The 25,052-nt window shown below is 42.9% G+C and overlaps 1 protein-coding gene across 1 annotated transcript in view; it reads left to right on the plus strand.

Annotated features, from left to right (window-relative positions):
* Positions 1-25,052, plus strand: part of LOC138368496 (dynein beta chain, ciliary-like) — a 177,924-nt gene that overhangs the window by 64,380 nt on the left and 88,492 nt on the right. The window contains exons 5-6 of the mRNA XM_069331017.1: positions 4,369-4,474; positions 15,060-15,271. Of these exons, the coding sequence (XP_069187118.1) occupies positions 4,369-4,474; positions 15,060-15,271 (318 nt within the window). The remainder of the gene's footprint in view (positions 1-4,368; positions 4,475-15,059; positions 15,272-25,052) is intronic.

A 25,052-nucleotide genomic window follows, 5' to 3' on the forward strand; every position in this document is an offset into this window, starting at 1 on the left:
CCCCCCAGGGATCCGAAATGGCCGCCCAACGCGCCACAAACTCCTTGTACAGCGAACTCCTGCAGAAGGTCACCGCCACTGGAAAGCTGGAAAGCTTTTCCAGCCCTATCAAATCCTGGACATCCACTTGAAGCACATCTACGACGGCAACTTCCACAAGCGCCCAGTCCACATCCCCTGAGAATTCAAGGCACACTGTGTCCACCCGCCGTACGCGGGACACACCACCAACCACCATACCACCAGCCGGGCCCTCCGGCCAGCGGGCGCACCACACCACAATCCACACCCGCCTCCACTCAGCACCAGGCGACAACTGGCGGGTCAAACGAGCACGTCCTGGCCCTCTGGTGGCCAGGTAGCGAATCAGCAATAACTCGTAAATCAAATAATTTTATCAACTTGAAAGTCAAACATTCGGTGAGTAATTCCCAATTAATTACTGAAAACAACAGCCAATTAATTCAGACGAGTATTGATAAAGCCTACTGTCTCTCAACTGACAGTTCACTTCCGGTCTTACGAGAAGATTACCTTAACGAGGGTAGACTACTGTACCACACACAAGGTTACAAGACACTCCGTGTAAACAACAACATCAACACCTTGTGAATCCACGAAGTGGTGGGTACTAATTCTCCTTAATTAGCTACGAGTGTTTAATCCCTCTGCCAGTAGACAGATTTGATCAGTTCAGCGAATTACAACAGCTTAATTACTACGCAACTGACTCCGATTATGACAGACCGGTCAACCCCTTATGTTAATCAATCAATTAACGACAGCTCGTTAAATCGTTAACACTACGTTAGTCTTCACTTGACAATTCCTCCACTACATGAACTTCACTGTGACTGTTGCCATTACACGTCTCTACGTTTATCACAACGATGTTCAACAAAACAACAATGACCTCGTTAAGTAAATCGTGACCCCGGTGACGTTAAATGACTAATTCTCATGGAATCCTTCACAGTACACAATGCATTCCACCAAGGACACAACCTGTCTACAGTTTAAACATGGTACAACACGGTACATCACAGTACATCACATTACACCCTTGCCACTCACGGCAAAACTTGTAAATGACTTCCCCAGTAAATTATCATCCCCAATAATTCACAACTTTACCGCAACACAACAGTAAAATAAACTCTGGAAAATATAATAAAGAATATCAATAACCAAGGGAAACCTCCCTGTTACCACTTTCACTGCTGAAAAGGGAAATCAATACAGTAGAATTACATATACGGCACATAGAGAGAAAATGGAAACAAATAAAGAACACTTTACTCCACCACTGAATGTGTCTCTATGTGTCCTCACACAAGTCAACCTCATAGTTGGGCTCCACCTCAACTTGATGACGTCAAACAGGGTAAACTCACACGTCTTGAATTCCCATTCACCTCACCAGGTGGTCAACAGGGACAGAGGACAGACGGAACACTTGGTGCGAACCCAGCTTCAGAGTATTATTACCCAAAAACGGAAACAGTGTACTTACATCAATCTCGCGGGCCCGCCATACACACACACATACATACACATCAACCTCAATCCCACTCTGCTGCTGCTGCTGGATGATGAAGTAGGCGTCCTTACTTTGTACACGTGGTCGGTTGGAACACGGGGTCCTAGACCACGGGGTTAGCTCCACATACAGAGACCAGGTGGCGCGGACACGTCGGCTTAAGGCAGCCAGGAGTGCGCGCACAACAGATCACACACAGACACAGCTGAAATGCGGTACCACGCCCATCTACTTGACACGGTACCCTAGGATACGACGGTACACGGTGTTAATTCCTCGGAATTATGAATTGAAGGTTTACCTCAACACTGAAACCTTCTCTCGATTGCCTAGCTGCAGTTCCTTAAAGCATAGGTACAACCAGATAACGGATGACACTACCACGAGTCAATACAGCCTCTCTCAGTCCAGTTGCTCTGAGATGGCGTCTGACGATCACGCGGCTTAGATGACAAAGTTCACACTTAATATCGTTGAATACACCTTCCCGCGACGCCGGATTATTAAGTACGGCATCCGGTGAAGAAACCAGAGAACGTGACTTTAGTGACGTTGCAGGTGGTATTTCCAGGTGCTTGGCTTTAGCACGAAAAAGTACGTCCTCCGTTAGCAACGTTCCTGGTAAGAATAATTTTTGGCACCAAGACGGCTCCGAGATGCCATGCGGTACCCTCTCATCCTCTTGACCAACCACGGTTCAGCATTCCTGAGGCCCAAGCGCCTTGGCCAATGGCGTACCTGCCTCACGACGCTACCCCTTCTCTCACGAGGTGGACACGTGAAGAAGGGGGGGGGGTTCAAAAATTTCCCTGAAATCAACTCCCTCCTGTAATTTCCTTCACAGACCTGATACAACGATCAGAATGACACCAATGACTAACAAATTTCACGGGCTGTCTAACAACACCCAACACGACTGTGTAGAAATTATATTCAGAAAGTTGAATCACGGTGCACATCACGGGTGCACTATGCAATTTCGTACCTCATCCAGTGCACGAGAGAGCAGGAAAAATCTGTCTCCTGACATACTCATTCCACTCAATGTTTGCTGATGATGAGAAAGATGATGCTGATGATGAAATTATGAGAAGGATTAAGACAGATGTGAACAGCAAGAGGTTACAGGATGACCTGGACAGACTGAAGGAATGGTCCAAAAAAAGAGCTACTAGAGTTTAACTTGAGCAAGTGCAAAGTGATGAAGATAGGCGTAGGGAGCAGAAAGCCAAACACGAGGTAACAGCTGGGAGAAGAATTTCTTCTGGAGTCAGGAAGAGAGAAAGATCTAAGGGTTGCTATCACACTAGACCTGCCCCCTGAAGCCAACGTCAAAAGAATAAAATAAGCAGCATAGCTAGGCAAACACAAAACGTAGTTAGAAAAAGTTCAGAGGTATGCCACCAGTCTAGTCCCGGAGCAAAGAGGTATGAGCTACGAAAAAGATTACTGGAAATAAACCTCACGACATTGGAAGACAGAAGAGTTAGGAAAGACATGATCACTTCAAATAAAATTCTCAGAGGAATTGATAGGGTAGATAAAGATAAACTATTTTGCATGGGTGGTACGCAAACAAGGGGGGGGGGGGCACAAGTGGAAACTTAGTACCAAAATGAGCCACAGGGACGTTAGGAAGAATTTTTTCAGGGGTCAGAGTAGTTAACATATGGAAAGCATTAGGCAATGATGTGGTGGAGGTGGGTTAGATGAAGGACTTCATACACGGTTTCAAATGTAGATATGATAGAGCCCAGTTGGCTCTGGAATCTGTACATCAGATGAAAGGCGGGACCAAAGAGCCAAAGCTCAACCCCTGCAAGCACAACTAGGTAAGTTCAACTAGATAAGGACTCCGGCATTGTACCAAGTTTCTCCAAAACATTTTATCCTTTGAAGGGATAAATGCACGTTTCTTAGAATTATGTACATACAACATAGATTGAGTTTAAACTTCTAAGGCATGTAGGAATATCCCAAACGTGACAAAATACATTAAGTGGTACAGGTTACGACAGATTTTGGGTTAATGGGAGGATAACGTGAGCCTAAGGGTGTAAGACATAAAAACTTTCCTTAAGACATTATCTGTTAAACGTATATGTTATTGAGACTACTGAGAAGTCTAGATGTTGTATATAGTTGGATGTAGCTTTTCCTAAAAATAATGTGAAAACGTATGAGGAAATATAAGTTAATGCTGGGTTAGGTGAAGGAGTGTTGGGTTAAGACGTCGGATGAGATTCCTCTTTAAGAAAATATATGGTGAAATACTGACATGAAGGAATGTGTAGGTATGTGAAGGTATGTAGTTATATTTCAACATATATCTACATATAAGTGTGTGTTATATCTCCCTGTTATAATAATGGCAATGTTTTATGAATAAAGCATTTTTTACTGTGTCCACATATATATCAATAACAATTTAATTTTTAAAGTTTTAATAGGTATATAATGAAACCATCAACAAACCTTGGTGTTCATTTGTAAACACTTTTATGTGCCAACAGAATACTGCAATACTTAGATTAGGAAAGGGAAAAGAACAATCAGGGGAAAGCACCAAGTCATTAGCCTATGACTTATCCTGACCCCTTCTACTTGGAAGGAATCAGGATAAGGATTTGGGATGGGACTGGGGAAAGGAATGGTACACAACCACTTGGACTGTCGGGGGTGAACGCCGACCTGCATGAAGCGAGACCGTCGCTCAACCCTCCAGCCCAAGTGGCTGGGTAATCAAAGAGAAAAGAAATAAAGATAAAATAAAAGTGAAAAATTTAAAAGAATAAAATGATAAGCCAGGTTTCCTTGCCCCTTGCCAGGTCCGCATGATGTCTAACATCTTAGAGGTGACGGAGTCCGCCTACTATCCCGCCTTCGTCAAGATGTGTGCTGATGTCACAATGGGTGAGTTGGAAGTATACATTTGTGAGTATATTCGGCAGAATGTAATGAGTCTCTACCTATGTCAAGATGTGTGGGGATGTCACCATGGGAGAGTTGTAAGTATTCAGTTTTGTGTGTATACATACGTATTCGGCACAGTGTGATGAAGAGTCGAGCGTTAGTTCATGAGTCCCTTCTTTCAATCAACGGGTCGGTTAATACAATGAATCAGGGCAATAATGTTTCTTATACATTTGATTGGATAAATGTTTATTACATTAGCTTTACGTATTTATAATCTTAACCTGTTTCTGCTACTCACCCCTTTCACTGAAGATCTTCTTTACATCTCTATGAGTCAACTGTGTCTAGCTTCTATGTGTGTCCCGCACTTTGCTATTACCCCTAAGAATAGTAAATACTGTTATCTTACATCATTTTTTACTACCACTGGTCAGTGTGATGAGGTCCATCTCCTATGGTCATTCCTCACTGAGCTCATTGGAAATTTCTTGTGTATGACCGCTTCTGCTGAAGACATCCAAATTAGTGGAGCCACGATCATAAGGGAAAGACTTATTTTTGAAGCCCTTTGTAAAGATCCAATTCTGCAAAGAATAAATATTATGATCAAGCTCACTGTCCTTAAAGTTATTGACTGGCATCGACATATATATACCGAAATATATGTATGTAAATTAAGGGGTATCACCTATGGGACAACTGAGGGGGACCCATAGTCGGAAAAAGGGAATAAAGAACATTCAGAGAAAGTCTGTCTCTTGACAGACTTTCAATAGAAAAAACAACAGACAGACTAAAATATGTATGAATTTTTGCTTCTCTTAACACCCTTTTTCATTATTATTATTACCTTTATTATACAAGGTTAGACAGTTTCATAAGTGATTGGTTACAAAATGTGAACATTAAGAGGAAGTTCGTGTCAGAGAGCTATAAATTTCTTCGAACTCCTTCTGGTGCTGGGCAGAAACTGAGGGTGCAGTATGCATTCCCCCTCTGAAGTGCCACTCTCAGGCGCTGGGAAATGAAGCTCACTGGTTTAGGAGTCTATTGTTGTGTTGATGAGCCCGGAACCGAGATCCTTACAAAACGTCATTGCACACACTCTCCATGGACCAAGGGGTCTTGAATGCTATTGGAACAGAGTTGTACTAGTAGTATATTTCCCTGTACTTGTTTGGTTTGTCTTTTTTCTCTGCGTGTGGCCATGGCTCTTGCTTGATCAACAGAGAGTGGGCAGCAAGGCAGAGGGTGACTGCAATATCAAATTGCTGCAGATGAAGATGTGTCTGTTTCAGATCTAGGTAATTGCCAAAAGGAAATCCTCTGCTTTGGGTGCCTGCTCAGCTGTGTGGCAAGCACAATCAGTGAGAATTTTGTTTGCCTCCAGCAAAGCTAAAGTTTCTTTGTCTACTATGGAGCTGGATTGTTTGTTAGGTTTCATCAGAGTTGGTCTGAGCGTTAGGTCCATCCGGGTACCCCATGTTGATTTTTTTTTAACTTTTGACTCCCTAAAATAGGGAACTAACTAGCCATTGGGAAACTGTAGTTTTCTTCATTGGGTAGTGGACTGTTCCAATTCTGTTTTCCCTAATTGGCTTAGTTTTCAGTAATCCAACAGAAGTGGGGCTGCTCTCATTAACCTGTTGAAATGGAAAAAAATCCCCACTGATCACTTGGTAAAAAGTGGTAAATGCAGCTGTATAAATGCAGCTAGCACTGATACGGTTACAAATTATTTTAGCCTATCCCTTTAATCTGGTATCTTGCCACATATGAACTATTATAAATTATGACATGATTATGTAATGCCATGAATTTATCTATTGCAAACATATACTTTAATTTGTCTTTAAGTATTTGGAATATATCTATATTAGTTGAATATTGATTAGCCTAGTTAGAATAATTTATTATAGTGGTAAGTTATTTACTTACTCAGGTGAGTTCGTAAGCTCATGGTTGTAGCCACACCTGCGATATTAATGGTGTTAGTGACACAAAAAATTGGATCCAATTACTATTGTTACAACACCACCAACCTCCTTTATTTTGGTAAAATGCTCTTATATGGAGCATGGAGCTCTTATATTATGTATTAAAATTATAGTACTCTTGCAGGGGCCAGAGCTTTTGGTGTTGTTCACTATTATGTTGAGGTGGGGTTATCTAGACTCCGTTGGCTTCTGCCTTCAGGCGTTGTTCACACTCCACTCACAGTTTATATTAAGACACCCTTGAGACACTTTAAATAGAGAGTCTTATTGTTTATACACATTTATGCATAGTTTTACACTACCAACTAGGGGTTCACGGAAGATTAACGGCTATAACTAAGCTTGTTCGACCATGGAGTATCCTCATGAGGTGAGCAGCATCATGTTTATTTGTGTGTGAGGTGTTGCAGTGCTCTGGCGATGATGTGATCACAGAATTCTTTCTCATTGTTTACTGGCAAGACACACTTAAAACACTAAATTGTATCTTGCTGCTGTGCAGAGTATTGTTTACTCTGTGTGTAAGGGAGGGGAGGGAAGGGACGCAACTGTGGCGTCACTGTCCTGGGTCCTCACTGTGTGAGAGAGGGAAGGCGATTCTGCTGTGGTGTCGCTGTCCCCAAACACCTCACTTTGGCAAGACACACTTACAACACTTTAGACAGAGTGCCTTGCTTATTATGCACACTGTACATGCAGTTGACACCACCATCCAGGTCAACGGATATAAAACTTCTGCAAATAAAGCAGCTTGAACATCGTGAAGTGTTGTTGTTGTCGCTGTTGATTTAAGGGCAACGACGATCGTGGGATCGGATGCGCCTCGGCGTACCCGTGATGAGTTAATCGCAAAGTCCGGAAAGGTGAACCGCCAAGCTCAATCGTGAAACGAGTGACGTCAATCACTGGAAACTAATGTGCCTCTCAACAAAGGGGGTAGACAATTGGGGAGACCCAGGAGTCCCTCAGGGTGACAAGCACCGGCCCCGCCCCACACAGAGAACACCAGGTAGCAAAACCAAAACTCAGCCCCAGCTAAAACGCAAAAATCATCCAGTGTCCTCCAGCAGAGCAGAAGCCAGCCGCCCACTACAGCGAGGGCACACCAGGAGCCCACCAAGACCCCACCTATTCCCTGCACCTCTCGGCCTAGCCGGCGCCGGACACTGTCACTCCGCCAGAAGAACTAGCCAGAACACGCCAAAAAAATCTATTAACAATCCCGTGACCCAAGGCGATAAGTGCGCCAGAAGTCGTACAACCAGACCGTTGAAGAAGAATGCCAAACAGCAGTATCAAATCCAAAACGCAAAACAGAACGTGATCCGGCTGCCCTCAGGCGGAGGTGGTGTCCAGACATCAGCTCGTCGTCAAGGTTGAACTAGGAGTCCACCGTGGAGTGTGTACTGATGGTGGAGGAGTAATGTTTACTGTTGTAGCAGAGTCTGGACACTAATGTAATCCACTCAAAGCAAGCATCATTGCCCTGTCTCTTTAAATGATCCATTTATACTAATTGTTAACCAAATGCATCTGGTTAAACAATTATTTCTTAAGTATATGAATTTATTTTGGCATATTACGATGATATTCTTATAGCTGTTAGATTTAATTACATTCTTGATACTGATTCATTTATGGAGGCTTTCCTAAGATAGAGTTCACAAAATGGTCGTTTTATGCTGACTTGACACTTTCTCTGTCTTAGAGAGACAGAGAAAGGTATTGGCTATAAATAGCCATACCTGGCTGATGTGCTGTCATAGACTCTTAATAGACCATTACTAAGACAAGTTATGGAATAATTTTCGTGGAAAAGGTTCAACACCCCAATTTGGGTTACATTGAATGTAGTGGGTCTCATGTGTCTCTGTTGAGTCTCCCAAGATGCTGTATAGTATTTCCTAGACCAAGTCATCCAACGTCGTGGAGGAAGAGAGGAAGGCTGGAACAGCAATTTGGGTGGCAGCACAGACACCAAGACCACCGAGTCTGGCTGGAAGAGTGGCTTGTTTCCACTTAGGGGGCATATTAGGTTTTTTTAAATGTTGTTTAATGTCAACCAACCTTTTTTTACTAGTTGTATATAAGAAGGGCTACAACTGTTTTACGTTTCAGTATGGCACCCTAAATAAAAAGGGAGTTATTATTGTTTTTTCCAATGAATTTTACACATTTTCAATAATCTTCACAACCACAAGTTTCAAATGAAATCATTTCTATGACACTCATATATCACATTAGCATAAAATAAAGATGGTTTTTAAAGGATTATCGAAAATATGTTTAATTTTACTAATACAAGTAGTCAAAGTTCCCCAAAAATATATGCCAATATTTCATGTTTAAAATTATTTATAAAATCAATAAATGAACTTAGAAAAAAAGTGTTTTAAAATGTTTGTAGAGACTTGAACTCTACATATAAGGTGTAAATTTCATGTAAATTGAGAACAAAATGAAAGCTGTGAAGTAATTTTATGTTACTTGACAATAAATAAGATCAGAGATTCTGCCACCTGAGGTTGAAGTTGACTTCAACCAATTTCCTCCAAAATTTGCATCCTTACAGATAGGCTTACGTTCTGTAAGGTGTATACGTTTCTTGCAAATCAGCTGATAAAAAATATGAGAAAAAATCGAGAAAAAAATCCTTTTGTTTTTTGCATAAAACTAAATATTAAAATACTTTATTATATGCTATTGTGATAGCTTTGAGTCATAGACATGATTTCAGTTAATACTTTTGTTTGATGTTAATTTTTGACCATTTTAAAAATTGACTCATAATTCAATATTTTTTCTCCCTTTCTATTCATGCTACGATGATGATACTTCGACCAGTTGAACCCAATTTTATATACAACTAGTCAAAAAAATTTGTTTGAAATCGAACTAGTTTTCATTTATAGCATATTTTCACAATATGCCTCCTAAGTTATTGAGGGAAGGTTGACAACTTTTTCTCGAATGGGTCTTTAGTAGAATGTTGTACTCTTCAAACTTTGGGCTGTTGTAAAATGGGGCTCACCTCAGAAAGTAGGTTAGCCTTGGAAGGGATAGGCATCTAATCAGATGAAAAAAGGCATCATGAGCATCGATGTAGCCAGTGCTATCTTCCATCTTCCTGAGGTCTGTAATTATTTTATGAAGGAAGTATCTCGACAATGGCATTAGACCCGAAGGGGGCTCCTGAAGAGTGCTGTTCTGCTGGTGTAATGACATGGATTCCGAGCAAGACGGATCTTACTCTAGTTATGATGTCTGGGTTTGAGGAGACTACTTCACACTTGGAAGGGTTTAGGACAGGATAGAAGGTTTTCAACTTCTTTATTCTTCTGATGTCTTCCAAGGGGGTCTAGGGAGCTAGCTATAGTTCCATCGTCAAAGACAAAGCTGGATCGTCAAAGATCGTCAAAGCTGGACAAACTTTGTGATCTTTTCTTTTGTGCTTAGTCTTAAAAAAGAGGAAGAGGTTTATCTTGCTGGACACCTTCCCTGGATCTGACTTCATCTACGCCAAAGAGCAGTTTTACTTCACCAATGTATCACGGTAGAATAATTGGGTAGAGAGGCTGCAAATACTGTGCATTGCGGTACACAGAGCACTGCATTTTTTCTGATCTTGTTAAAGGTATTTAACTTCCAGTTTGATCAGCGCCTTTTCATCAAGGATGAAATTGTTCCACAGTGACGCTCGCTGTGGGATGACTATGTATGGTCGTGCTGCAAGAGCGGCTTCTTCTCAATCTTGGGGGGATGACATATGCAATCTAAATTGGTTTTAGCAGTTCAGCCGCTTACTGGCTAACAATCATAATGGCAGGTATGACAACCAGGCGACAGAGTGTGTGGCCAACAGCGAATGGTCTAATTTCCACATCCTTCTTCTGGGTACACAGTTCTGTAAGAAGATCTTATGCAGCATCACCAAGTGGAGGATTTAACATTTGCTAGATGTGTTGAAGTTAAAATCCTGTAAAACCGCCTACTGACCAGGGTGGTTTTACAGTAAGGGTCAGCAGGCTGTTAAAACTGCCTGCTGACCTCTGTCATCCAGGAATGTTCTACCTCTGACGCTCCTCGTCCAATACACAGAGAGTAAACACAGTGCAAAGAGTCCTTTTGACCATGTCGTAGCCTAATTGACTAGGGCGTGTGTGTGTGTGTGGAAACACCCACAGCATAGGTTCGAATCCCCATCACGGCTCCTACGAATTTTCTCATTGACACATCACGTTAATGTGTTTACTCTCTGATTATCATTATTATTATAATTTCCTTGTTTCTTCTGGATTTCATACTGTTCTTGCAGTTTTAGTTTAAGTGTTTCAATTTCTGTACCAATTGTTCATAGTCGTTCTCAGAAAAAAAGAGTGAGTATAAGGATAACCGGACAGTATGATATTACACCCGGGACAGGCTTACATATGCATAACAATAACTTGGTGCTCAGTGATAATGTTGACATCTTGGGGATGAAGTTTGATTCGTCAGTGACCATGAAAGGCCAAGTGTTTAATATAGTAAGGAAGTCAGCCAAGAAATTTACATCCCTAGATGCAGCAGAAATTGGCAGAAAGCTTGCATCAGCAAAAGTTTGATTCAAGAACTATTAATCCTTGAGTCAGGGCTCGCAAAGACATTCATCTGAGTTCAAAATCTCACCACTAAATCGAGAAGATGCAAAATTGAAGATGCCAGGGCATGTCCCAGAGCGAACACCTCCACAGCTTGACACAAGCACCATGTCAAGTTAGCTGTAGTGTTTTTTATTACAAAATAAGTGCACCTGTTTCTTAAACAATTGTACAGACGCATGACAATGTAAGGCGATGAAGTGAACGTGAGACTGTTAGTCGTGTGGGACCAGCTTTCTGTATATTCCAGTCCCTGTTTACCACCTCTGCCTCGATCCGTGCGCACGACCATCACTGTGGGAGGCTTCACTGTGCACACGACCATCGCTGTGGGAGGCTTCACTCTGTGCACACGACCATCGCTGTGGGAGGCTTCACTCTGTGCACACGACCATCGCTGTGGGACGCTTCGCTCAGTGCACACGACCATCGCTGTGGGAGGCTTCGCTCAGTGCACACGACCATCACTGTGGGAGGCTTTACTCTGTGCACACGACCATCACTGTGGGATGCTTCACTCTGTGCACACGACCCTCGCTGTGGGAGGCCTCGCTTCGTGCACACGACCCTCGCTGTGTGTACGGGCTGCTTCCTGGAAGTGGAGGCCTGGTCGAGGACCGGGCAACGGGGACACTAAGCCCGGAAATCATCTCAAGATAACCTCAAGAAGATTATTTTCCTGAAGCCTCGTGCGCGCCCACTAAGTATTCGCAATTTTGCCCCCTCCAAAAAAACTATATTTATTTAAAATAATAATAATAAGTAAAAATGTAAATAGATTTATATTGACGTTATATATTTTACTATATAAAGTGACATATTGAAACGAACTCTCATTGTGTATTATAATTGTTTTATAATAAATATTGCATAAACACTTGCCATATTTTATGAAAAATATGTTTTAATGAAACAGGTTCGGCTGACGCCCTTACATTAGCTCGAAGAGAATTTCTACTAAAATATTTTAGATAAATTAGTTAAAATATATATTATTTTTAATATTTGGTTACTTATTTTAGTTATAGAGATATAAAATCTTTTAAACCATTGACTACTAATTTTCAAAAGGTTCTCTAACTCGAAAGAGAGAGAGAGAGAGATTTTATTTTTCCTAATTCACACTGAATGCAGAGCAACCTTCATGCACTCCCTCGTTCAGTTCCACAACGTCCAAGCTAATGGACATAGCATATTTCTCTAAATGAAGCTGTGTCTTGGTTGTCCCTCTAATTATAGAGATTTTTTAATCTTTAAACCTTTGAGTGCTAATTCGCAAAAGGTTCTCTTTCTTAGAAAGAGAGATTCTACTTTTCCTTATTTGCACTGCATGCAGACCTCTCGTTCAGTTCCCAACGTCCAAGCTATTGGACATAGCAAATTTCACTAAATGAGGCTTTATCTCGCCCCCCCCCCCCGACCAACAATTAAAGACAGTAACTAAGCAATTGCAACCCAGCCAGCCAGCGCCTCGCCATTGTCCCACACAAACATAAGAACACCAGTAGGGGGCAGGCACTACTGGTCACCAGAAATGCACCTCTTGTAATACTAGCTCTCGACATATGCCAGTTTGTTTTAATTTTAGAAACTGCACTCGTGGTCTGTCTCGTGCCCCATTGTTGATGTCTGACAATGTGCATTTGATTTTTTAGCAAATTAGCACATCAAGATTGAAAAATACATTTGCAAACAATCAAATTTATTTTTCACTATTTTGTTTGCACATTTTTTTCACAAACTGTGGAAAGAATGTGTTCTTAGGCACAATATGACCGATTCGTTTATTTTCATCCCCTCACACACATTTGAGTACTTGTTACCCCCCCCCCTAACAAAAAAATACTGTTCAAGGAAATGGGAGCTTATTTATACCAATTTATTGATAAAAAAACTTGACATTTGTACAATTTATATGAATGAATATGTCTATATACGTTTTTTTGTGTCATCTTAGGAAATAATCGGTTGAAGTACATGCGAAATGGTGCATCTGCAAATGGAACAGTTTCTCATAGATACGAGACAACTACTACACGTTACCATATATCTGCAGGAAAGCAGTACGACACTCAACGCATTATTAAAGCATACCTTACACAGAATATTCTTACACAGAATACCCTGAAAACACAAACCGAAACTGTCTCTATTTTCGGCTTGTTACAATTTGTAATAAAGTTGTTACATCTTGGCTTAACGTGTTTATGACGTATTTGAACGTTGTTACAACTTGCTATATTGGTTGTTATAACTGGTTAGGAGGGGTTAAATCATATTCGAACGTTGTACCAACGTCGTAGTTTCGGTGTGTGTTTGGCGGGTATTATCAGCCCAAGATGTTGGCGTAGATATGTTCATTACAGTTTCAACATGGTATGCTGCATTAAAATCTGTGGCCTCTGCCAGTTTTCGACTGCGGGCCCAGCAGCGTCGACATCCATTTCATTAGGGACAAGGTTTTCTTTCACAGAGAGAGAGAAAAATCTTGCTCTCTTTCCATCCCATCCCACATTTTTATTTAATCTCATTCATTCTATTTTCCCTTATTCACACTGGATACAGAGCAGCCTTCATGCAGGTCAGCGTTCAGCTCCCCAACATCCAGGCTATTAGACATGGCAAATTTCACTAAATGGGACTGACCAGCTGTTGGGGGGTAGCAATTGTGACTTGACCAGTCGCAGCCCGCTGAATAGAGGGGACAGTGTGCGTGAAAAAAAAAATGTAAATTGTGATACCAGCTCTCCACATATGACAGTTTGTTTTAATTTATAAACTGCACATGCAGTCTCGTGCCCCATTGATGATGTGTGACATTGTAAACTGGCTCATTAAGAAAACTTGCTTTTACTAAATGAATTGTGTGGGTTCTGTCCCTGACGCCCATTATGCAGCTCTGCAGCCCTTTCCACTATTGCCCGCAAGATGGGACTAGGGGCTGCATTAATAAATGAATTAAAACTAACATTCAATTATATATTTTCAGACTTATGAAAAAGAACATACAATCACATTCGGAAACAAGCACAAATACATTTTAGCAATTTTGTTTATACGTTTTTTCTTACTCTAGTCAAATGAATTGTCGCATTCGGCTCCAGAGTCCAGTGCCCGCCGCTGTGGCCCTTTCCATTTCCGCCACACAAGATGGGTATGAGGTACATAATCAATGAACTTCACAAATTTCATTGTGAAGCTTTTCTAAATTTAAAAGAGGATTTCAACTAGACTCAATAATAACAAACCTGTATCAATTTGTACCAAGGGTAAGCGAGTGACGGTAACATTTGCAGACATAGAAGCCCAGGCGAATGTGAGGACTGAATGATAATGAAGCTGCGACAAGCATTCATATGAGTGACAAGACCCTGTACTGGGTGATGAGGTTGACATCTGAAGCACAGGTTTGATTCGGAAACAGTTTCCAATTTTGACCCGTTCTGAGTGAATTGGTCGGCATATCAGATTCTTTAAAATTGCAGAGATGTTGGCAGACTTATTTTGATGTAAAAGTCCAGTCACAACTGGACTTTCTGAAAGTGAGTGTTTCTGAAAGAGAAGGTGAAAGTCACTACACAAGGTGCTGGACAATCAACAGTTTCATGCTCGGTGTTGAATTTTCAAAACTTTACTCCCTCAAAGATCATGTATTTCTAGACTGATTAGCATTAACCTATTCTGTGAATATGTAGATATGAGAGGGGGGGGGGGGGAATAAGTTACTTGTCCTTTGCAGGATTTGAAACACAATGGATTCCAGCTTCGTTCTGTAACTATTATAAGTTTAACCTAACACGAAATTATTTTTTTCCTAATGAAATACTAATAATATATTCATATGAGGCGATGAAGGTTAGCAGCTATTAGCTCACACTTTCATTTATTTTCTTCATTATCATTTGTAATAAAAATATTCATAGAAGAAATAATATGTAGCCAGTATAAGTGTTTGTGTTGTGTCAGCGGTTGAGGAGTCGCGAGACATCATGGTGCACCTGACGCCCCTGAAGCCGCTGCTGGAAGGACTGGAAGGTGGGGAGTTCCAAGACACTGCCCTTCTCATCCCACCGCTAATGCACTGCATCTGTCTGCTCTGGGTCAGTTGTTCCGCCTACCGCAAGCCAGACCGCATCGTCACGCTCTTCAAGGAGATCGCCAACCTCCTCATTAGCATGGTAAGCCATCTATGATTGATTGATTGTTAAAGATTAAGGCACCCAAAAGGTGGCACGAGCATGAATAGCCCGTTAGTGGTGGCCCATCCACTAGGTCGTTGACCTCCGCTTAGTGCAGGTGCCACTAAGTACGGGTGGATCCTAGATTCTCACAACAAATCAGGTTTCGAATTTCCCGGGAGCATGAAGGGAAATTCGGGTATGAAGGGTTGACATAAAATACCGTTTTCTATAAAAATCAACAGTTTATTAACAAAGAACTAAACTACTACATCCATGCGTTTACGTTACGTTAATATCCATCCAGTGGCACTTTAAAGACAGCTACTTAACAACCATGCATAGCAACGACTCCTGTCCATTGCCGCGAGGCTGAATACTGAAATAACCTGAGCACAGGTGTGTCTACTGACGATGCAAATTACTCGGCTATTCAAAAGCCCATCGGGAAATAACAACAGTCTCTATTTTGTTCTTGCTTCGGGCTGACTAAATGAACTAGCTGAACAAAGGTGTGCCCACTGACGATACAAGTGGGCACACTTGTGTCGTCAGTGTATAATCAAACCCTTGCAGAATTATAATGAAACCTTGCAGAATCCTGCAATATAGTTACTATTGCAAACAACATAAAGACAGGTTCTAAGACAAGTCTCCAATAAACTATCAGTTACGTTAACACTCTTTGCGACTCCCTGCAATTAAGTTGCAAATGTAAACAAAGCTAGGCTAGGTGGGATCCTGAGTCTGGCCCTAGCTTCGGTAGGGGACAGACGTGTTGCTTCGGCGCTCCAGCAGTTGGTGTTGTTTGCCAGTTTCGGCCGGTTGGGGGCGGGTGTGTCTCTGCCCGCCTGTGCTGACGTGGCGTTACGATGGGGGTCCCTCTACCCCCTGTCGTCCGGGCTCAGTCTGTGGGACTAGAGTTCTCTGTGCGGGCTGGTTACCCAGAGATTGCGCTGGCCTGTGAGATGCTCTCTGTCCCTGTGTTTGAGATTTATGGGGTCGAGTTGGTAACGGCCCGTAGGGCGATTGTGAAGTTCACTGAGGAGGTAGCGTATCGCGATTTTCTCCGGCGATACGAGGGGCGGACACTACCCCTGCCGGATGGTGCGGGCACTGTAACCCTCTCTGATAGAAGTGGTGCACTTACTTACATCAGTGTGCATGGGGCTCCCTTGGAGTTTCCAGAGGCTCTGCTACGGCGGTATTTCGGCCGGTTTGGCGCGGTAGTTAGTGTGAGGGTGAACGTGGTGTCTTCTAGTCCTCTTAAGGGTGTGAGGTCTAACATTCGCACCCGGGCCATGAGACTCCGGGCGGATATTCCGTCCTCTGTGCGCCTTATGGGGTACAACGTTCGGGGTGTTTTACGCCCGCCAGCCGTGGACGTGTTATCGTTGTGGTCTTTTGGGCCATCAGGCTGATGCCTGTTCTGCGCCTGCCGTGGCACCAGTGAATCTCTTCAGTGAGGGGGATTTTCCGCCACTTCCTGTGGGGGGATGATTTGGTGAATGTGGACGTCTCTTCGGCTGAGGAGGTGCCCTCTGTTTCAGCTGTTGCTCCGCCTGTTGCGCCCCCTGTTGTTGTCACCTCTCCTCCGGTGGTTGTGTCCTCACCTGGTGCTCCGCCTGTTCCGGCTGGTGTTCCTGAGCCTCTTCCGTCTGCCGTTCCTGAGCCTCTTCCGTCTGACAGCTGCTCGGGCCCCTCGTCTTCCGGTTCTTCCTCTGCTGCGTCTGTCCTGGTCCCTGCACCCTCGCCGTCTGTGATGGGTGATGGGGTGGCTGCGGTGCCTCCTGCTGTGTGTGGTCCGGTTTCCCCCTGTGGTAGAGGCTGCTGCCGTTCTGCGTCGGGCGTCGGTTCGTCCGGCTGGTGGTGCCCGTGTTTCTGGGTCCGCTTCTGGTTCTGACGATATCCGGCCGGAGCCCAAACGTTCCAGGCGTTCGTCTACGGCCTGGGCTGATGTTGGGGACTTCGGTGACTGTGGGTCTTCTAGTGTTGACGGCGTGGATCCGGCTGAGTCGTTGTCTCCGCGGGTGGTGGTGGAGGAGGTTCATGTGCCTGCTGGTGCTGATGCCCGTGTCTCGGGTGTCTCCTGTTTCTTCCCCGTCCGCTCTCCGCTATGGGGTGTGGTGGCTTCTGCTGCCAGGGATGGTGCGGATGCTGGTGCTGGGCGTAGCCTGGTGGTGACTTTACATAAGGATCTGCCCCGCCATGATTCCCTGCAGTCGTCTGGTGGTGTGCCCGTGGCCGTGGCCGGTGTTGATGCCCTCTGTCGGGCCCCCTCCTGCGGTGTTGTGCTTTGCGGACCTGGAGGCCCGGGTTGCCGAGTTCCTGCTGCTTGCCCGGTTGGAGGATTTTTCTGATGGACGGGTTCCGAGTTTATGGGATAGGGTGGCGGTTACTCGCGTCCGGAGGGACACCGTGTGGGTTCCATGTCTGCGGGTGTTTGTTGCCGGGGTTCCGGTCCGCATGGCGCCCCCGGTGTTGGGTCGAGTCTCCTGGACGACGTGGCTGCTTTGGGAGGCGTTCAATATGCGGTTCCCATCGGACAGGCTCACGGGCCTGCATGTACACTTACCGTAGTTGTTGTTTTTGTTATTCATGGCTTGTTGTGTGCTGTGCGTATTGTCTTGTTTTGTGTTTTATTCTCGGTCCTTCAGGCCAGTGCGTGTATGTTGTTGTGTTTGGTTTGTTTGATTCTTATTATTGTTTATTTTGGCCTCGCCCTTTGGTTGTGGGGCGGATAGTATAGGTATATTTTGTTTTATGCAGTGTTTTTTGTTTTGAGTTGTTACTGTGCTTGCTTGTTTGCCATTGTATAATGTTTTGTGTCTTGATGTGTGCTGTATTTTTCTATGAGTTTATCATGTTTGTGTTTTGTTGTACTCTGCTGTCGGCCCTTCTGGCCGGTGGTCTCTTGTTTTATTTTGTTCTGTTCTGTATTCTGTGTTGTTTTTATTGTATTTCAGTTGCATGCTTTGCATGTAAACATAAAAGTAAAAAAAAAAAAAATAAATAAAAACTTAAGTTCCAGAATGTTTTTTGATGTACTTTGTTGTGTTTTCTTCTCGGTCCTTCAGGCCAGTGCATGTATGTTGTTGTGTTTGTACCTGTTTTGTTTTCTTGTTTGCGTGGTTTGCTTGTTTGTTATTATTGTTTCTTTTGGCCTCGCCCTTTGTTTGTTACAGGGCGGACGGTTTGGTGTGAGTGTTTTTATTCCTGTATTGTTTCTGTGCTGTACGTTTGACCTGGTGTTTTCATATTGCTTTACCTGTTGTACGTGTTTGTTCTTTATGTTTTGTTTGGAATGTATTGTGTTTGTCCTGTTATGTTTCCTGTTATGTCTCTTGATGTATGTTTTGTTTTATGCAGGTTTTGTTTTGTGATGTTACTGTGATTGCTAGTTTGCCATTGTATTATGTTTTGTTCCTTGATGTATGCTGTATTATTCTATGCATTTATCGTGTTTGTGTTTGTTGTGCTATGCTGTCGGCCCTTCTGGCCGGTGGTCTATTGTTTTATTTTGTTCTGTTCTGTATTCTGTGTTGTTTTTATTGTATTTAAATTGCATGCTTTGCATGTAAAAATAAAAAAAAAATAAAAAAAAGTTACGTTAACACTGTTTGCGACTCCCTGCAATTAAGTTGCAAATGTAAACAAAGCTAGGCTAGGTGGGATCCTGAGACACTTCTCCGGTAATCCCCATGTTACTATTATTCTCGTCTCCAGAGACGATAATTAAGCAAATTGCCTAATCAATTACTAATTGATTCTGTGATTAATTATGTTAAACACAAACACTTGTCTCCCACAGACAATGAAACAACAATAATACTCTTCGTTAATCACAACCACTTGTCTCCTACAGACAAGTCAAACTTAAACAATAAATCGTTATCTCTAAATTACATCACACTTGACCCATCAAGCATTCAGTGAGTAATTAATAATTACTGTCAAACGGACAGCTAATTAAATCCTAATCAAGTTATGTTAACTAAGCTTACCACCCTCTCGGTAGCTTCTCCACAGTCTATGCCAAGTTTACTTTAGTGAGCGCTCGTTGATTACCCCTAATTAACCTTGAGCAATTAATTAACTGTCTCAAGGACCGATAATTAATTATACACGAATACGTTCCACTCTACACTGCCTAAGCAGGTCTCATCAAACAATGGAAATTCCTGGAAGAGGCATTAATTACCCTTAATTAACATTGGTGCTTAATCAACTGTCCCTCAGACAAATATAATTAATCAAACGAATTATGCCAGCCAAATGACTTCGCCCTTCGACAGTCAGTCAAACCTTGTGACGTTTATTAACTACCCTAATTAAAGTGAGCTACTAATTAACCATCCCACAGACAGGTAATTAGTCAACAGCAAGTTACGTTAACACACAAAACTTTCACCCTATCCACAGTGCCTCCACACACTATGTGAATTCACGATGAAAATGTTAATTACACAGTTAGCTAGAGAGAGCAATTAGCTGTCACACGGAGAAATAATTGCACCGGAAACGTATCTCGTTACTCTATGTTGCTACCCTTTCAATAATTCCCTCATTAAGCAATTGCAACCTTTTATAAAGTTAATTACCCCGTAACTAACTCTCACTGAATCCTTAATGGTCCATGACCTATACAAGAACACACCAGGGTCTTGTCGCCAGAGACAAGCAACGCAACATAGTGACGCAAGTCACATCACTCATTGACATATAATTAAATGTCATGGACCCATACACCTGCAACCCACTGCAACACCTTAATTACTGTGAACACCCACAGTAATGACACACACTGTGTGGCAACAATACAAATGTATACACTTACATCACTCCCCCCCCCCACTTCTGCAATATCCTGCCATGAATGGAATCATGGCTACCGTGTGGAATCACTGTGATGTATGCTAATTACTTGTAACTAGCCAGAGCAAGTAATGAAAATACGCTAACTCAACACACTATCGCTTTACCGAGATGTGGCACTAATTATCCTCAATTAGCCTGAGTAGACAATTAATTGCTCCACAGACAATTAATCAGTTTCTTACGTACAATTAACCCTACACACTTGTCACCCACTCGACAGTCCTCTCATCAAAACAACGTAAATTCCCTGATGGAGTTAAATACCCCCTAATTAAACTCTAAAAACCCTAATTTCGCGATTAAAACTTCCACCAGGCACCTTTAGCACACAGGGCAGCTATATAAACGTATACATTGCTACTGCCCAAACACAACCAACACAGGTATCATTAATATCTTATCTTGAGGTTATCTTGATGATTTCGGGGTTTAGTGTCCCCGCGGCCCCGGCCTCCACCCCCAGGAAGCAGCCCGTAGCAGCTGTCTAACTCCCAGGTACCTATTTGATGCTAGGTAACAGGTGCATCAGGGTGAAAGAAACATTTCGCCCATTTGTCTTCGCGTCCACCAGGGATCGAACCCTGGTGGACGCGATCACATTAAGACAGTGATCACACACACTGCCTTAACACAACACAGTACTATCCCAGATATACATGACAGCACTATGAGACCCTCAGAAATATTGTACACCTAGCATGATATATATAAAAATCCAACTCATTACCCCTCATGAATAAATCACTCATAGCACTAGAGCAAATTACACAGTTAATACAGACGCAGGGCATCGCACAGATCACCCTTATTACCTTCGCCTGCACCTGCTTTCCTCTGAAATGGGATGTATATACATGCCAATGTTCTTGACCCGGAACCATATATATTGAATCGTCAGAACAACAAATATACATGCGAACATAAATTGTATTGTTCGCATACATAAATATATGCGAACAAGCCTGAATGGTCCCCAGGACAATATATATATATATATATATATATATATATATATATATATATATATATATATATATATATATATATATATATATATATATATATATATATATCATCGCCAACATCACAGACGAAAAGGGCCTTATCAAGCTAGATTTAAAAAATGCCTTCAATTTGGTGCGGAGGGATGCTGTACTCCGTGCGGTTCATAGTCATTTCCCTTCCCTCTACCCTTTTGTACATTCATGCTACAGTATGGATCTTAAGCTACTTTTTGGCGAACATGAAATTGACTTGCGAGAAGGCGTCCAACAGGGTGACCCCCTTGCCCCTCTCCTTTTCTGCTTAGTCATCAAACAAGTCACAGAGGTCCTGTCCAGCGAGCTTAACATCTGGTTCTTGGATGATGGTACCCTAGCTGGTTCCCAAGACTCCCTCCTGGAGGACATCAGAAAAATCCAGGAGCAAGGTGCAGTTTTAGGCCTCACCCTGAACCCTTCTAAATGTGAAATAATATGTTCCAACCAGGGCATCGTAGAGAGAATAGAGGGTCTTCTGCCAAATATCCATAAAACTAAACCGGAAGACAGCACACTCATAGGAGCTCCCCTGGGGTTGAAAGCCATCGATGAGGTCCTTGATAAGAAAATCGCCGACCTTAAGAGGATGGATGGGAGGATTGAGGATATTGATGCTCATGATGCACTCTACCTCATCACCAGATGTCTGTCCCTCCCCAGGTTAACCTACTTTCTGAGGTGTTCACCATCTTACAGTAGCCAAAAACTAAGTGAGTATGACCGGTTACTGAAATCAATGCTAGAAAAAGCCCTTAACCTCTCTCTCGATGACCTACAGTGGAAACAAGCCTCTCTTCCCGTAAGACTGGGGGCCTCGGAGTTCGAACAGCAACGCAAATCGCTGTTCCAGCCTTCCTGTCCTCCTTATCAGCATCCGACGACGTTGTGAAGGAAATTCAACCTGCCCACTTACATCAGCTGGCAGGTGTACATAATCCCAATTTTACACGCTGTGCCACAGAGTGGGCCTCTCGTGCAGGCCAATCACCTCAACCACCATCCCCAAAAGCCCACAAGCAATCCAGCTGGGATGGCCCCATTGTAGACCAAGTTGCTGCAGAGTGCCTGGGTGCTGCAACAACACAACACGACATTGCTCGCCTCACAGCAGTAGCAGCACCACATGCAGGGGATTTCCTGTTAGCAACCCAAATGTCGGCAACTGGCACGCGTCTCACACCACACGCCCTCCGAATTGCTGTGGCCCTCCGCCTTGCTGCCCCAATCCACACCAGATATAGGTGTATTTGCGGCGAGGTGGTGGCTGACAGGTACGGCCACCATGGCATTCTCTGCCAAAGCACAGGGGGATGGCACTCGAGGCACAATGAAGTTAACGACATCATCAAGAGGAGCCTCACCACAGCTGGATGCCCAGCTGAAAGAGAGCCCCGTTACCTAACGCCCCGTAACTCTGATGCTCTTATTGGTCGCCCGGATGGTATCACAGTGAACCCCTGGAAGAATGGCAAGCAGTTGGTATGGGACTACACGTGCGTATCAACCCTGGCTAACACCTACATTAACCTCAGTGTTGCACAACCAGGTGGCGCTGCCACCCGCAGGAAAGCAGCCAAATCCCGTAAATATAGTGAACTGGATCACCACTACAATTTTGTCCCCATTGCTTCTGAGACACTCGGCGCCTGGGGTAAAAGTGCTACCAGTTTTTTGAAGGAACTGGGTTCTAGGCTCATTGAAACAACAAGGGACCCAAGGGCTGCAAGCTTTCTTTTCCAGCGCCTCAGTGTGGCGATACAGAGGGGAAATGCGCACTGCATCCAGGGTTCCTGCCCGCCATCTGAGGAGCTGGAGGAACTCGACAACCTATGATAACCATCTTTGTAACCCATATGTAACTCCTTTTTTGTAACAAAGTTCAAATAAAGCAAATATATATGTGTACATACAAAAGAATGGGGGTGGTAGGAGAAGATAATATTAGTGTTCAGTAAGAAACCACAAGGTCTCCTCTGAATACTTTTTATTTTCTTCTCCGAGGCTATGGGTCCCCACATTGGCACCAGAGGTGGTACCCTCACAAACTTATATATATATATATATATATATATATATATATATATATATATATATATATATATATATATATATATATATATATATATATATATATATATATATATATATATATAATGTCGTACCTAGTAGCCAGAACGCACTTCCCAGCCTACTATGCAAGGCCCGATTTCCCTAATAACCAAGTTTTCCTGAATTAATATATTTTCTATAATTTTTTTCTTATGAAATGATAAAGCTACCCATTTCATTATGTATGAGGTCAATTTTTTTTATTGGAGTTAAAATTAACGTATATATATGACCTAACCTAACCTAACCTATCTCTATAGGTTAGGTTAGGTTAGGTTGCCGAAAAAGTTAGGTTAGGTTAGGTTAGGTAGGTTAGGTAGTCGAAAAACAATTAATTCATGAAAACTTGGCTTATTAGGCAAATCGGGCCTTGCATAGAAGGCTCAGAAGTACGTTCTGGCTACTAGGTACGACATATATATATATGTATATATATATATATATATATATATATATATATATATATATATATATATATATTGTGACGGTAAAGTGTTGGAGTGCTGATGTTCGGCTGTTTCAATAGCTGGGGGCAAGGCCTCGTCACATTACAAAAAAAAAAGAAGATCGTTTGCCCTTTTGTCTGTGGTAAGGTAATGGGAAGACACACAAAACATAAAGTATAAACAATGAAATTTTAATTACTGTAGAAAACAAGATATGAATAAAGACAATCTCTTGGCTTACGTAAAATTGAAAACAAGTCAACAAACAAAACAACATGAATAATTAAAGGTTGTAAAAATTTACTCTAAGACAAAATAAAGTGCAAGTAATAATAGTGGTAAATCAAATCAGGTGCTGAGAATACTGGCTTCAAGCTGCCACCTCCCTTAGTACACGACAGCCAGAGCTTTGTCTACTAGAGAGAGATGTCAACTCCAAAGAGCACAGAAATATTCTGAGGAGTACGGCGTGTGCTGGCCCAGACGTCGACTTAGGTAGTGGCGTGAGTGCAGGTGCGGCGACACACCAGCTAATCAGGAACAGGCAGGCGGAGAATGAGTAGTTTGCTGGTTTGACGGCGGACAGGAGCCGGTGTGTCTGGTGGTGCAAGGTACGCTTTGCTTCCTGGGCAAAACGTTTGGCGATACTGGTGGACGTATCTTCAATATAGTATCTTGTACTTGAATGACGTAAATTTTGTAGGGAAGAGCAGGCTCAATCTCTCTTGAAAGAAATTATCGTCACAACTCTCCCCCGAAGCCTGCGGTTCTGGAAGAAGTTACGTCTTCATGTGGTATAGTGATAGTTGGAGTTGCTTCTACTTCATAGACTCTGGAGAGGGCGTCGGCTATGATGTTGTCAGAACCCTTGATATAGCAGATCTCCAGGTTGAAGTCTTGCTGATATAAAGCCCATCGTAGAAGACGTTGGTTATTGAATTGGGCTTGATGTAAGAAGCGGAGAGGATTGTGGTCTGAGTAGATGGTGGTAGACCTGGCACCTTGTAGGTAGGGAGCAAGGTGCTGGAGATTCAGGACGATGGAGAGTAGCTCCTTCTCGATAGTGCTGTAGTTCCTCTGGTGGGGTTTCAACTTGTAGCTGTAGTAGCTGACAAGTAGAACCTCCTCGCCTCGTTGCTGCATCAGGACACCCCCGATGCGGGTACCACTGGCGTCGACATGAAGGATGAAAGGCTTGGTGATATCTTTGGCAAATGTGGACTTGCCCAGGTTGATGGTGAGGCCGGCTGTCAGGAGCTTGGCGAACAGTCGTTGCAGCTGGAGCAGATGTTCGCTCCAGGTGTTGGA

This window comes from Procambarus clarkii, chromosome 25 (assembly GCF_040958095.1).
Source record: "Procambarus clarkii isolate CNS0578487 chromosome 25, FALCON_Pclarkii_2.0, whole genome shotgun sequence".
NCBI lineage: Eukaryota > Metazoa > Arthropoda > Malacostraca > Decapoda > Cambaridae > Procambarus > Procambarus clarkii.